Below are 16,288 nucleotides of genomic sequence, written 5' to 3' on the forward strand. Positions count from 1 at the left end.
TTTATTTATTTTTGTTGTCAAACCAGGAAGCACTTTGTCATAAAAGGAGAGAATAAAATGAACAATACTTCACCATATCCTTGCAGCCAATAAACATTTTATTAACAACATGATCACAAATACTCTGGTGTGTTATTTATTTATCTTTTCGCTCAGGAGATTGCAGTAAGAAGTTTTATTTATTCCGCCCTCAGTCGAAGCCTGTTTTTTTTTTCTGCCGTGGTTCTACGCAGAACTGTGTCGGCGAAAAGGATAAAAAACCCTTAAAAAATGTTTCAGGTCACATGACGAGAAAAAGAAAATGTAGACGTGCTTTTAAATGTGTCTCAGAAAACAACCAATATAAAATACAAAAGGCTGATGTGCAATAATATTCTGAACATTATCATTACTATCAAATTCTCATTATCATCTCCTCATTATTACCATCACTACACTACTACCACTCGTATTAACGTTACACTGACAGCCAGAAGAATGATAGTAATAATAATGAAAATGATAGTAATAATTAAAAACTTGTGAAAAAAAGCGAAACAAATGAGTCTTCCTTTGGGCTGAGGACAGAAGGGGGCGAACAAACAGACAAAATGTTAAGAAATCAGAGAAATCAGTGCGATAGTGAGCCCCGTTCATACAAATCAAATGTTACACAGACGTGTCCGAGGTGTTCCAGCAACACCAAAGCTGAACAGGATGAGTAGATGTCACAGTTTGGGCCTCTGTTCCTGACGCCTCCTCTTCCTCCTCCTCTTCCTCCTCCTCCTCCTCTTCGGGGGCACAGCAGCTGCTGCAGGATCGATGGTTCGAAAAGGTGGTTCATGTCTGGGAGACGCTCTGGAAGATTATGTCGTGCTAACTCGACTCAGTTCATGTCTAATGGCTGTGAGGAGACAGACATAAAGTGAGGTTAATAATTAGCTTTGATACTTTACATAATCTGACTCCACAGACCTGTGTGTGTACAGGATGCTGCAGGTTTAACAAAATAAAGTTGTTTTTCCCTTTTATTGTTTTTCAACATTGAATCCTGGTTGATTTAATTTGGCTTTTTTTTGACAAGAATTTCCAAAAAAAGACTCTTTCATGTCAAAGTGAAAACAGATTTTTTTCTTTCAAAGTAATGGTAACTGATTAACCTCCTAAGACCTGGTGTCCACATATGTGGACATCATTTTTTTTTTCAAAAAGAGCGCATTGTTCACAATAATAGTAATAATAATAATAATAATAATAATAATAATAATAATAATAATAATAATAATAATAATAATAATAATAACAATAATAATAATAATATAATAATATGACAATTTTAAAATAATATAACATAATCTAAATATAATAAATACAATAATCAGATATTAGATATTATCCAATTACTATATTTATTAGCTACTCGCTTTCCCAAATAACTAGAAGAAATCTAAAATGCAAGCCCAACCAAAGCTTGGGTCTTCAAAGGTTAAAAACATAAAACTTTAAACAGGTGGTTGTAAGTATTCACTTACTTTATATTGACTGTAAATATAAAATATGAAAATGTAAAAAAAATGTTAATTTATTATTATTATCTCATTTAAACAGTTTAATTTTATTTAGACAACCAATCTGGATCCGTTATCCATCCATTTGTACAACACAATTAGTTCACTGGTTGGACAATATGATAAATGTGGTTATAAAATGAGTCAATTAATGTCTTACAGTGGATAATCTAAAGTATTCCCGTTTTGTTTTTCTTTGTATTCAAGGCTTTAAAGTATTGAATTCCCACGTTTAGTTTTGTGGGGATTTAGTGCAGCCTAGTGGCCACAGCCGCACATAACTACCAAACTCCCACAATCCCACTGGATAGACTCCCAATTAAATATTCATTATGATAAATTAGGGGAGAGACAGTGTTCCTAAATGCTGATTGATTCTCCCTCTTTAGTGTTTCACAGGAAAATTAAACGTACCATCGATGATTTCATCCTTCACTTTGTGCAATTCACGGAACACCTCTTCCAAGATTTCCTGTTGAAGCACAAAACAATATAAGACTTCATAAATCATTAAATGTTGCTTTATTAACTTTAGAAAGCAGATTATTTTACCATTTAAATTACTTTGGGGGAAATAAATAGTCTTTGTGGACAACAAAGTGGTCAGATTAAGATTAAAAAGCACTCAGTCCACCTTTTGTATGTTTCAAACTTTGCCTTTTTGTTCAAACATGCAGTAAAAATTGTGTTTTTTTTCTTCACCTGTTTCATTCTATCGAGGTCTAAAGAGTCTGTGTCGCTGCTGCTCCCCGCGGCTCGTACCCTGAATAATAAAAAATGATCAGAGTTTGTTATTAACTGCTTGTTGTTCTAAGACAAATACAATGAGCTGCTTTAGTGTTTCCATCCTCACCTGGAAACCATCGACCTGTCTGCAGAGTTAGCTCGGTCCCACGGCTTCTTTACACCATCTGGATGACAAAAGAACAGAAGTGGATGAAACAACCACAAACAGACGGTTAATGCAAGAAGTGATTTGGACCCTAAAAGTTAAAACAGGAGTTGAAAATAAGAGAAACATATAAAATCCAGGGGTTCTATGTCTTCAGACTCAAAGGACTACATTTAAACTTTATTCAAGATCACAGGTCTGGAATGATCAATGCTAACAAAACACTTTCAGTCTACTTTCTTGTAACTTTTATGCAACAAACAGTCAAAATACAGTGAAGCTGAATGGAAAAAGTGTCTGTTTGTCTGTAGTTAGTTGCACCAGTTTGACCCCTGAAGTCTAATGTGTGATTACAATCCAGAGTCTCCTGATTGGATCAAACTGAGACAGAGCGTCCGTCCATATTTATTCCTAGATCAGACATATTCTGACATTTATAGAGGTTGCAGACAATGTGTACTGTAGATACTACGCTGTATCTGGGATTTAGGAGCTGATAGCAGATTCTCAAATTATTTCTGAGACAAATTTTTAGAAAGCCAGCCAGTCCATTTTTGGTACGTTATCAGCATAAACATTGAAATTTCAAGCTGTTTGAATGATAATATCTCAGGAACTATTAAAGAGCCTGCAACTTTCGCTGTTATTTCTCATCATGTCATTGATTCAGAATCTGCAATATTGTACACTAAATCAAATATTTTCCAATCTTTCAGTTACGATTAGCATTTTTAAAAACCTGGCTAGGCCTTCAATCCCATACTGACAGCTTTACTTCTTCTGTTATAAAGGAGTCCAATAACAAACCAATGATACAGCAAATAAACTGTTTCCATGCTCTTGTTTTCAATAAACTCTTCATAGCAAATGATTAGAACCCTGGGTGGTGTCATAATCATGTAAACAAGGATATAAAGAATCTGTTTTATTTAAGAGAGAGATTAAATATTAAAACCAGGATATTAAAGTGCATGTAAGCATCTTCATCCTCTCTAGTCTGCAACCTCGGTGTCATTTTATGTGATAACGCTGTAATTTTCCTTCTATATAAGATTCCTGCCACATTAGATGACATAGAAATAAACATTTTGTGTGTAAAATGGTTCACTGTGCTGAGCTTTCCCACCTGTGGCGTTCTGTCCACTCCGAGTGCTGGGCGACGGAGAGTTTGGGTCGTCCTGAAGGAAAACAAGACACCATCATCATCCTCATCAAATGTCTCAATGTTCTCTATTTGCTAAAAACCAGCACAGGTTGCTTTAATCAGCTTTTAACTGTTATGAGACTGTGTTTTTATCAAATTATCTCTGTGTTTCCATCACAAAGCAAATGACTAATCAACATGTGATCATCATTGTGACCTGAATCTTCCCCCTAATCATCAGTTGATGAGTTAGAGACTCACATTTTGGCTGTCTTCAGGCTTCTCTGAAGCTGCTTTCCTTCTGGGGGAAAGAAGAAGCCTCACGTAAGAACAAAGGGTTTCAACTAATTCCATGAATGTCAATAATTGGAAATGGGGTCATAAAATATAATGAACAGCTTAGAATGATCCATGTGAAGTTCTGGGTTTGGCTGTTCTGACCTTCGCGCCAGCAGAGCGTTCATCTCCTCCATCAGGCCTCCGCTTCCACCACTTGTTCGGTTGGCATCATTTTTGGCGCCTGAAGAGCTGCTGTCCTCAGGCTGAGAGATAAAAAGATTCAGAAGAAATAATCCCCTAGATTAGATAACATTCTTATGACAAAATGTTTCTTTTGTAATTTCATAAATGTTTGAATCCATACAGTCATTAAAAGTGTTATAAATAAGACGTTAAATAAGTTCACTTAAAATGAATGTTGGTTTAAAAAGGTAATGCTTTTTATTGGAAAGTTCTATTTTGATTCAGAGTCTAACAGGTCACATGACCACATTTTAATTAAGGGCACACCTGTTGCATTATGGGTCAGGAGCAATATGGCTGCAGGGGGAAACCTTTCAGATTATGTGCTTTCATATTTGTATATTTGTTGAAGTGCCTTTATATGGTATGTTATGTTGTTTACACATTTAGACATGTCTAATTACTGACATTACTGCTTGAGTAATTGCATATAATAACTGAAAGATGTACATTAGAATCATTTTCCTTTAATGCCTTATATTTATTTTGGTTTTCACTGTCTGGGGACAAACGAGGGAAAGTAAGCGTTCATCTGTATGACGTGTGGCCATTATTTCATGCTTTTTGCTTCTTGCTATTCAATATTAAAACACAAATATAAATGGGTGTCTCACTCTTTGGACACGACGCAGTTTGGCTCCGGCAATCATGGCGGCGAGGCCCGTCTGTGCCGGTGGTTCGTCCCCGTGGCTTCCTCCACCGATGGGCAGCGGAGGGGGAAGAGGAGGCTGAGGCGCCATCGCTGATGGAGGCGGCGGGCCTGGCGGCGGTGGAGGCGGAGGAGGGCCGCCCATGTTCACCGGTGGAGGTACGACTGGTGGGGCCACGGAGAGCACAGCAGGGTGGCCTTGGAAAGGAGAACCTGGAGGGAGGGAGAGAGTGAAGGAAACTCAGTCTGGGTGGTTTAGAAGTTTATAGCATAACAGAACTGCACTGGTGAGGATCTAGGTTCAGATGCACTCAGATGCAAAGTGTTTTACTACATGAACTCTAGTTGACCTTCCTGTAGTACCTGAGTTGGAGGACCGTCGCTCTCGCTCCATGTGCGCCTGCATCTGCTGCTGCTGCTCCATCATTTGCCTGAAGGGACACAAAGGAAATACAGATGGTAACTTCATGTTGAATCTTCTCCTAAATTCTGCTGTTTTATTGTCCTGCAGAAACAGTCCAGGCACTGAAAACCAGAGAAACAACCTCCTGCTTTAAAGCCACACTCGGATACTTCAAACAAATACAATAAAGTACAGTGACAAATGATTTCAATAATCTCACATGTGCAGTAGCAGCTGGCAGATCCATTATGTGCCAAATATAGGAAAGATAAAGGTTCAATAAATGTAATTTATGTTATTTTTTAACCTTATCGGCTTCAGTTCTTTCCTTCCACAGGAGGAAATACATTTAACTTCTTAGATCTTTATCAATGTTTGTGTCAAGCAGCATTGATGTTGTAATATGATGTAGTGTTTAGATCCTTTACTTAAGTAAAAGTACTGATACTACAATGTAAAAATACTCCAATACAAGTTAAAGTCCTTGAGCTGCTGCAGGTTTAAACTACTTTATATCCAGTTTTATATCCAAAGACAGCAGATAAATCTGAGGACAGCAGAAAAAACAAAGTTCCAATACACCAAACTGTTCACAGTTTTTCCTCTCACCTTTGATTTTGGCTGAGATATTGGATTTTTGGTACATTTACGGAAATGTGAAAAGTTTAGAGGGAAAAATCACTGCTTGATGAGGGTGTTAACACTAACAGACATGTGATATGTGAGTCGACTATATGCTGCTTATTGTAAGAAGCCAAAAAGGTTGAAATATTTAGTCTGTAACTAAGTGCCGCATTAAAATACAATGTCAAATTTTTCATTGTGTCTTAAAAAAGCTGTCGGATAAATGCAGAGGAGTGGAAGAATAAAGTAGCATAAAGTGGAAATAATTAAGTACAAGTATCTCAATACTGCAATAAATTATTGTACTTTAGCTACATTTTGCTGCTAAGTAATTTTACTTAAGTAGGATTTTTTGGGTTTTTTTTGCAGGATATTGCAGGATGCAGGACTTTCACTTATATTGTAATATTTCTATGCAATTCTATTAACACTTTATCACATTTAAAACATCTCAGTACTTCTTCCACTACTGCTACATTGCTGTGTTGGTAGTTTTACTCAAGTAAAAGGAGCAGAATATGAGAAAAACTATTCAGATCTCGGGGAAAACTATCAATATAGCAATGTAGCAGCGTAGGAAAGTAGTGATATCTTTTAGATGAGATAAATCTGAAGGGTCATAGGATGATTAATTGTAAGAGAGAAAAGAGAAGTGGTGATGATGGACACATTTAATAAAATATCAGTGAAAAGGACCAAACCAGGACTTATGCTGCAATACTTCAACTATGTTTTGCTGCTATGTACTTTTACTTAACTAGGAAGTGAAGGATATAAATACTTCCAAACAGGACCTGAAGTGATTGTTTTGGCTTTGTAGCAGTTTTACAGTAAGTTTTCTCTCTTCATCTGTCCGCATGTTTCTGCTTCATCTCCGTCCATCTCCACCTTGCAGCTTCTCCTCCTCCTCGTCCATCAAACCTTCCCCATCTTCCCTCACATGTCAGCGTTTGATGTGAGAAGCATATGTGTGTCATGGCTCAGGAGAGCAAAGGAAAAGAGGCAGCTCACGGAGAGGAAGTGGAATTTTCCAGCTGTGCGTTGGACAGCAGAAGTGCTGAGATAGCAGCCTTCCTGGTGCGACAGCAGGAGCAGAGCTGCTGAGCAACGCTGCAGAGAGGCTCCGTCAAATTAATTTGTGACAAACACACATGCGTAAGCACACAATCTCCCAGCACAATCACCGCCATAATCCTTTATGCCACAGTTCAGTCAACACGGGATCAGATAGAGCCATAACTCCCATCATATTTGTTCTCTTAAGCCTCGGCATTTGGCAATTGGATGAACCAACAGGCAGACCTGGAATAGGTTTAAAAACAGCAACAAAGACCTAGTTGTGTCTGTATGTGACGTGCAGCAGCCACAGTGGGAGAAATGCAGGACACTTTGTAAACCGTGGAAAATGCCTCTAGCTGCATTTCAAATACGACTCATCCATTTTTTTGGATTCTTCAATCTGTCACTCTGATACAGAAAGAAAAGGGACATGAGTTTCAGTCTGACATGGGAGGTAGTCCTGTGAGGGACACAGAGGATGTGAAGGGAGGAGGAAGGATAAAAAGGAGTAAAGCTCTCAAAGGGCAGGAGAGTGAGTTGATGCTCTGTGTGACAGGTTGTCAGACACATGGGACTGTATTTACTACTCCAAATCCTGACAACTGTTCCCGTCTGGACAGAGGTCGCTCACAGTTCAGCGTCTGTTTTGGAGAGAATTCGGAACCCAAATGCAGTGAAATACAAAAGTCTCATCGGTGAACATTTAGGGAGCCAGAGGCAAATGTCACATCACCGGTGGGAAGCTCTAAATATAGCTGAGAATCTTTAGTCTTTGTCAAGAATCCAGTCTTTGGAGTGTCACACTGACCGTAAAGTTTATCCGTACGCGACAGCAACTGGCTGTTGTGGTTATTTATTACATGCGTGTGGAGTTGTTTGTATTTTCAATCAAACATCCGTTCAAGATTTATAGACATCATGGTTTTCCTGATTTTTGATAGTTTACTAAAGTGTATAAACTCTGCAATGACTCAAGCACAGAGGAATTGACTTACTAAACTGTGAATAAAACTAAAACTAAGTCCAAATTCACTTCTCTTCTAGTGCTGTCACGATAATGACAGCTATACTTTCTTTTAATACCATTTCAAGCCATCACAAACATTCAAATGCTACAGTTAACATGTCAGTTTCATTGCCTAAACAAAATAGACAGTTTTGTTCTTCAAATGGTTAGAGATATCAGGAAAATGCAAGAATTTCTTTCAAAAAATGCAACACAGACTCATTGCTTTTATTCACCTCAATCCAATCATGTTTATTGTCAAGTGTCGTCAACCACCAAAGGCCCATTTTAGACCAGGACAAACACTGATTTTGAGATGAAAACTGTTTGCTAACATGTTCCTAACCTGTTTCCGCTGCTCACAAGTATCCAAAACATTGCTAACATGGGTTCCTGTTAAGTAGAAATTCTTTAGATTGGAATTAATGGAGTTATTCATTTGTTTGCTGACAGAAAAGAAACTTTACCTCGCTCTCTGAGCTTCTATCTCGTCTGAAGTCGGTCCATTCTGGACATGGCGCTGGAGAGCTGGACCTAAAAGCAGAAAGAGACACAAATATAGTGAAGTTGACCTCAATAATCCATTAACAGCACTATAACTGCAATTAAAATTAGTGCCAGTCAAGACAATTAACCAGCGAATGACAGGGAATTATACAGCAGTTAATCATTATGTCCTCTCGCTTTTTTGTAATGTGCAATGAAAAGCATATTAATCCCTCAGTAAATGAGGATAAATTGATTCATCCACTCAGACTGTTGAAGGGAAGCAGAATCCACAGCTGCTTTTTTCTGTTTACTCCTATGAGAGAAATGTTGCTTGGTTCTTAAAGCAGAGCAAAATTCACACAAACGTCAAAGCCAGCACACAAACAGACGTCAAGCAGAGACCCACGAGTGTTATTCCTGATGGATCGCAACCTGCCAGTGGGTTTTTGCGTTATGGAAAGTAAAAACAGAGCGAAGTCTGGAGAGTGTTGGAGATGCAAGCAGACAGACTTAAGATCGGAAATTCTGTTAAGTTCCTGTAACATCTGGACTCAAAGTCAACACTCAGACAAAAGAGTTTTCGACTGTTTTTCAAAATGACCCCTCCTGGTTTCACTGAAATGAGCTATTTTGTGTTCTTTATTATCGTCTGATGATATGAGCTACAAGGCATTTTGCAATGTAATCCGTTTAACGCCACAAGTGAGAACTGATAGTGAATGTAATTAATTTAAAACGCGATAAGACGTCAAGTTGACGAATTACAATCAAATCAGAGCGAATCATCACTTTTCAATGAAACATTTCTCATGATTGATTTCCTCTGGGATGATATTACACTTCATTGTTCATTCCAAGAACAACTTTAGTGGAAAAATTGAGAAGTTACGCTCACATTTGTGTTTCTTGGCATCGGCCTCTCAAACTTTTCTTCAAAAATCTCTCGGTGTGAGAGTTTCATTTTGCTGATGTATGCTTCCGTAATGGAGAGCTGTAAAAGTGTATTAAGCAGAAGCAGAAAGTGTCGTCCTCTGTCTAATGAAAGGTGTCCCCTACGTAAGAGTTTTACAGCTCTGTCAGGCTGTTTTCAGGGTCAATACTCGGTGACGACACTCTCCAGCACTCACTTCTCTAATGGAAGCGACTCCGGAGCTAATGGCTGCCACTGATCAAGTTACAGAAACCCAAAAATAGAAACAGAAGATGACAAAAGGCCTGACTATCAGACACCTCTAGTATATACAGGAGCAATGTTGGACTTGCAAGCTAATAACAGCCCAGCTTCCTTTTTAGTATTTGTATACAGCTGCAAAATTTGTTTTTAGGATTGTGTGTTTTACTCAGAAAAGTGAAAAATGAGGCTGCATGATGTTTCAAAGGGCTCAATGGAAAATAGTGTAAACAATATTTGTGTATTTTCCCCATTAATAGCAGCTCTAACAACTTAATTGCACAAATACAAAAGCCTAAAATATGTGGTTTCTGGTAGGAGTTCATCCGTGTACATTTTGTAACAACACATTTAAGGTGATGGTTGCACAAAACCCTTGAAGATTTTTTTAGAAAAAAGGTTATACTGAGGTTGTTATGTTCCACTTTCAATGACAATTAGAAAAAAATCTACATCATTCCTGATCAGAACTACCAAAAACTCATTCATTTTTAACCTTTTAAATGCCGGTTTGTTCACAAAAAATGAGTATAGGTTAGTGAAATCACCCAAGTGACGGATCCTGTGGACACCATAAGGGGTCCTGACCAAAAGAAAGTGTCTGTACATGACAAACAGAGTCACAGCTGACTCATAATGAATAGAACATCCAGAAAAATGTAAAAACGTGGCATGACAGTGTCTTAGATCCTGAGGTAACAGTAATGAAACAGAAAAGCAGCATGCACTCATTTTTGAGAAGATACAAGCAATTTACGTTTTTGCTAAACTACTATTAGCTATTTATTGCAAGTGAAATTAAAGGGACTGCATGTACTTCTACTAATAATAAAACTAGTTACAAGGTGCTTCACGAAAAAAACATTAATAAAAGACATGAAAACATTGAAAAGACTGTAAAACATTATAAAAGACAGTAAAATATTAGAATATACACTATAAATTATTCGAATGCTAACCTGAACAAGTGTACAGGTTTAAAAGGAATTAAGATTATGTCTAAAAGGTTGTTCAGTAACTTTAAAAATGCCTACTTTTTACTTTTGAACAGAGAGCAGAACCTTGAAAATACTTTTACTCATGTGCAACCCTGCAGCGTTTTAACTATGAACTACACACACACCAAACACACACACACCAAACACACACACACCAAACCATAGTTGCCATGCAGGAGTTCACACAGTTTTCCTACGTACACGACATACTGAAGAAGAGAAACCGGTTGTAGCAGATACAGAGACACTGACAGACCCACTCCCTCCTGAGCATCTCTCAGCCTTCTTCTTCCTCCTCGTCCTCCTCTTCATCTCCCACCATCACCTCCCTCGATCTCACCTGCTTCCTCCCCTCCTCCCCTCAGCAGTAGGATCATCTGTCATCTTCTTGTAACCCAAACCACCAGCAGCAGCAGTGTAGCGAGCATCTCTGGTTTATGTTTCAAAAGCCTGAGTTCGTCTTTAGGCTGCAGAGTATGACGCTGCTTAGACACGCAGATATTACAGAAATCTGATCCACACGTTTTCCTGGTTTACACTGAGACTCATGCAGGAGGGCTGCATATTAAAGGGTCTCAACGAAGCTGGATGTGCTGTGCAGCTTTCCTAAACTTTACTTAAGTGGTCATATGAGGCTGTTTATCAACTCAACATTCAGTCAGCTCAGGGTGTCCGAAACTACACTGCTATTAAAAGTATTTATCCACCGCAGTCACGATCAATTAGATCTAGCTTTTGTGACAATAATTTACCAAAAAGACTCTTACATGTCAAAGTGAAAACATATTTCGGCAAAGTAATGTTAATTAATTGAAAATATATCATGTAGAATAAGTGACTGCAGAAGTATTCACCTGTTTAAAGTGATTAGTTCAACACGGGTGCAAGCAACTGGTACTAAAAGTCATACACTTAGTAAAATGAAGTTCATCTGAGTGCAGCTGTCTCACTGATTGTAGTATGAAGACACCTGGATCTGGAAGGTCCAGGCACTGGTGAATCAGTACTCCTGGATATAACTACACCATACAGACAAAATAACACTTCAAGAACTCTGTAAAAAGGTAACTGAAAAGCAAAAGTAAGGGAAAGAACACAAGAAAATGTTTAAGTGAATGAACATCCCTTGGAATAGTTTAATCCAAGGGATATTCATTTATTTTGAGAAATAAATGAATATGTCACATCTGTAAATCTACCTAGAGCAGGTCATCCTCAAAAACTGAGTGACTGAACAAGAGAGAGACTAGAGGGAGCATGATGGTAGCAGCATCATGATGGGGAGCATGGTGGTGGCAGTATCAGAATGGGAAGCACAGTGGTGGCAGCATCATGACGTGAAGTATGGTAGCGGCAGTATCAGAATGTGGGGATGCTTCTTGGCATCACTTTGAAGGGGGTAAGTACTTTAATTTTTTAAAAACTTTGAAAGGAAAGTCTTTTTTTGGGTAAATTCTTGTCTAAAAAGCCAAATTATATTGACCATGATTCAATGTTGAAAAGCGATAAAAGGGTGACTACATTTTAGAGGTACTAAAGTTGTGAGTGTGTTCACATAAAGGGGGTCTACAGTCATGGATTTCTAACAAGAGGAACAAACTATAATCCTAAACCAACATGAGTAGTTTACAGTTTTTTTTAAAAAAAGGCTAAAAGCAACACAGCTGCTGCAGTCCCATTAGGAAGCTGACAGAATATGAACGTGTAAGCTAATAGTCTTGTTCATATTTTTATCCCGTCATTGAGGCATGTGTAGTGCTGACTATAATTACAGATGTTTGCTGTATTAAATGTGTTGTTTACTCTTATGATGTGCAGATAGTTTCAGCTTTGGTGGTGTTAAACAGTGTGGGGAGGAAAGAACAAATATGAAAACATCATTCAAACCAGTAAGTAGGTTAACAGCAAATCTTATAAGGTCAACAAGTGCAAAGCTTTAGAGCTTTAATCAGTCTGTTTTAGGATTATATTGCTATACAACGGCCTATAGAACAATGAAATGATTTGAAATTGCTTGCAATGAGTGGGGGAAAAAAGAAAAAGAGAGGAAGACGCTAAGAATACTCATCTCTCATGTTTGTGCTCCTCAGGGAAAGAAAAGAAACTCTTGTCCTTGATGATCCTCTAACTATCTGAGCTTCGTAGAATATTTAATATATATAATTGCAAATATGTCCGATCTCAGGGCATCAGTGTAAAATTAGCAACAATATTCTTAGTTGTGGAAATCAAATTACTACTTTATCCAGTAATTGTTGAACATTTTTTGCTCAATTCTCACTGTCAGTTTGTGCAGCAACAGTTTTAGGCTCCCAAAAGCATTTTTTTTTAAAATGTTTTTTTTACTATATTTTGGAAGCTATTTTCACAGTAATTTGCTACAGTGAGCATTTGACAGACTATATGGTCACCACAGAGAACTAAAACACAAAATATAGCTCTTAAAATTCCTTATTTAGTCTCATATTTGTGAAGGAATGAAGATGAAATTGAAAACCGAGAGCGAGTCTTTACTTTTGTGAAGCTACAGCAGAAACATTTATGACATTAAGCAAATACCAAACCTAGAAACAGTTAATTTTGTCCTTGCCTTTTAATTATCAAACACAAATTACCTCAAAATTTCAGTACTGGAGCAAAGTTTGGATCTTACTGCTGATAATGAAGCATGTTGGCACATTCAAATAGGGCTTTTTGCTTTAACCCTTATGTTGTCCTGCAGGTCAAAATTGACCCGCTTTAAAGTTTGAAAATGTGGGAAAAAAATATATTTTCACAGTGAAACTTCTGATGTCCACGTTTTCAACATTTTTGGGAAATATCTGAACATTTTTTGGTGGATAAAAGAAATGTTAAAAATGTTTCTTAAGAACATTCTCAAAAAAAAATCAACCAAAATCCAGCGAATTTCGCTGGATTTTGGTTGATTTTTATGTGAATGTTCTTAAAGAAAATATTAGCAGTTTTACTTATATATGTATGTATTAATTTTAGATATTTTTAGGATTTTTTGGAAGATTTTTATTCATTTTTTGAAAATATTTACAAGAATTTTCTTGCCAAATTTGGGAGATTTTTTTTTTTTTTAAATAAAACTTTTAAGGAAAACTTTTAAGGAATTATTGTAATTTTCTTCCTGAAGGTTTTGCAAATTTTCAGAAATTTGGGGAATTTTTTTTGCAGAATTTTTTGATTTTTTTTTTTCAGACAAAGAAACTATTTTTTGGCGCCCGTAAATGAGGACAACAGGAGGGTTAAAAGGTGACAGTTTGCATCTTTCTGACAGACTAAAATTTGAAAAAATGCCTGAAAATGATCACACTGGAGTTTATTTTGTGCAAGTCCTGACTTACATCTATCACCGACAACAAAATTCACTCTGGTGTTCAATTTGAGAGCAACTCTGAGGATGAAAGGTCAAGTTCTGACCTCCTTACCACTAGAGGGTGTCGGCACACCTGCTTACAGAGCAACGAAACACATATTCTTTACAAACTGTGAAAGTGTGTTATGTAAGCAGCACAGAGACGCTAGAATCAGGTGCATTTCCACATGAATGCAGAGTGTTAAAGCTGCTGTTTTCTCAGTGTGTGTGAGTCAGTGTTTGCAGATTGTGTCGACTATCAGTCTCCTGAATGTGTGCGTCCCTCTCTGGTGTATTTGTGTTTTGGCTGCTGTCACTCGAGCCTCTTTGTTCCTGGTCCCGAGTTATTAGGCAGATGAAACGATGTGCTCTCTAACACGAGGCCCAGGGGAGATCTTCTCAATGACTCACTCTAATTAAGAGGCTGGAGGGGGGATGCAGGGGGGATGCAGGGGGGATGCAGGGGGGATGCAGGGGGGATGCAGGGGGATGCAGGGGGAGGCACTGCTGCTGCTGCTGGGGGAGTAATGAATGGCAAACTGTGACACTCGCTCCGTCTCTAAATCTCATGCTACCGCTCCCCAATGTATATCTGCCTGCCTCTCTCGTTGTGCCACATAAAAGCATTCAGCGCTCGCCTGCCTGCATGTATATTAACTGCTGCTGGAAGTCTTTAAATGGAGCCTCTCCACTGCAGACATTTTGACTTATAGCAGGAAAAACACAAGCAGAACTAATCATGTTAACAGCAGGTCTGTTCCACCGAAGTGTCCCAGGAAGCAACGCAGTGAAATGCAGCTGTTATAAATGGTACTAGTCAAGTTATATTGTTGGGATTGATTGTTATAGAGAATCCATATCAGTCTTAATTACACTTTGACAACTACGCTGCTGCTGTGCTGTAGATCAACATCTGTAGCTCAAAACTGAAGCAGATTTATGTTTTTACACTCAAAACTGAAGCTACAGGTCAATATAATTTTTGCAGTTTTCAGGCCTAAAATCAACATGACCGCCTATAACCAAACACCACATGGCATTTTTACACAAAGATTCTTCTAAATATTATATATACAACTGAATAAAATTGAAAGTTATTTATAAAAATATTGTAGTAAACCTGTTGACATGCGATAAATCCACACTATTTTATATTAAATAACTCAGAAAGCCTTGGAGTCTGGTCAGACTTTTCTTCAGGAGGAAATGACATCATGTGGAGCAGGTCATGTGATCTGGAATTAACACACTTCCTGGAGAGGTGTTTTTGTAATGGGGAACTTAGTGGAAAGTGATTTCTGGGACACAGATACAATTTGGCATTTTCCATATAAAATTTGATATATTGCCAAAAAAGAAATATGTGTCATGATGATCTCAACTTAATAAAAGGAACACAATCAAAACTACTTTTGAATAAGTTCAATTTATTATTGTTTATCTAATTAGAAAGTGGTTGTTATTAAATTGGGACAGTTATTTAGTTGACATTTTAGTGATATCCAGTCATTTTTTATTAAGTCATTGTTTCCATAATAAATAATTACGGAATTTGTAAAGACATGATCATAATGAACATAAAAAAAAACTTTAGTTTCTTTACTTTTAATAAAAACTTATGTAAGATATATCCCGTGGACTTCAACAGTTATATACTGACGTCTACAGTGGGAGCTAAAATGTGAAGCTCTGTGTTGTAAGGGTGAGAAAAGACTAAGTTTGTGGTTGAATAGCCTGTTTTTTCCTTTGGAAGGTTTAAAATGACCCAAAAGTATCTTAGTGGCAGCAATGATAAGAGCTGACTGAATTCTCTAAATGTTAAGAAAACATGCTTTAATGCTTCCTTTCAAAAGTTCTTTAATAGAAGATACACTAATCCAAGCGTTACTAAAGGAAAGGAACGCAACACCGAAAGTGATGCACCATCCACAACATCCACTGTTGCATTATTATGTAGTGTTGCTGCAGTTTTTTTCAGCGCCCTGTTTGTCTTTCTTTTTGCCCTCATTAATTCTCTTTCATATTTTTTTTTGATGATCATGATGCTTTTCACTGAGGTCGAAAAAAAGTGTTTTGGAAATGTTTTTTTTTTTTTAACTTTTAACTCTAAGTTCGGTTTCTGTAAGATGATGAAATAAATCTTGCAATTTAATGTAGTCTGATAACATAGTCTTTAACCAGATGGCCCTTTGGAGGTGAAAAGTTTGCTAAAATGTAAGTAAACATGTGACTAAAGCCCTATTCGCACGGGATGAGTATTACCTGGGGATCTCTGGTAATTTGTGAATTACCCCCCTCATTCGCACGGGACAAGCAAAGTCTGTATTTTACTCAAATTTACTGACATCACAACCCGGATATGATGTCAAACCTATGCACGTCGCAACATCCGCTGTTGTTACGTCCATGTGCTTTCCAAA

At 37.5% G+C, this 16,288-nt stretch overlaps 1 protein-coding gene across 3 annotated transcripts in view; it reads right to left on the reverse strand.

The window, feature by feature from the left end:
* Positions 1 to 16,288, reverse strand: part of evlb (Enah/Vasp-like b) — a 59,373-nt gene that overhangs the window by 75 nt on the left and 43,010 nt on the right. For 2 of the 3 annotated variants that reach the window (XM_023295552.3, XM_023295538.3), the window contains exons 4-13: positions 8,314 to 8,380; positions 5,118 to 5,185; positions 4,720 to 4,967; positions 4,025 to 4,125; positions 3,845 to 3,884; positions 3,566 to 3,617; positions 2,401 to 2,458; positions 2,250 to 2,310; positions 1,962 to 2,019; positions 1 to 883 (exon numbers count right to left, since the gene is read on the reverse strand). The exon at positions 1 to 883 is cut by the window's left edge and continues 75 nt beyond it. In XM_023295552.3, the coding sequence (XP_023151320.2) occupies positions 846 to 883; positions 1,962 to 2,019; positions 2,250 to 2,310; positions 2,401 to 2,458; positions 3,566 to 3,617; positions 3,845 to 3,884; positions 4,025 to 4,125; positions 4,720 to 4,967; positions 5,118 to 5,185; positions 8,314 to 8,380 (791 nt within the window). In that variant the 3' untranslated portion in view covers positions 1 to 845. The remainder of the gene's footprint in view (positions 884 to 1,961; positions 2,020 to 2,249; positions 2,311 to 2,400; positions 2,459 to 3,565; positions 3,618 to 3,844; positions 3,885 to 4,024; positions 4,126 to 4,719; positions 4,968 to 5,117; positions 5,186 to 8,313; positions 8,381 to 16,288) is intronic. The other variant, XM_023295547.3, reaches the window with a different exon arrangement.

This window comes from Amphiprion ocellaris, chromosome 12 (genome assembly GCF_022539595.1).
Source record: "Amphiprion ocellaris isolate individual 3 ecotype Okinawa chromosome 12, ASM2253959v1, whole genome shotgun sequence".
Taxonomy (NCBI): domain Eukaryota; kingdom Metazoa; phylum Chordata; class Actinopteri; family Pomacentridae; genus Amphiprion; species Amphiprion ocellaris.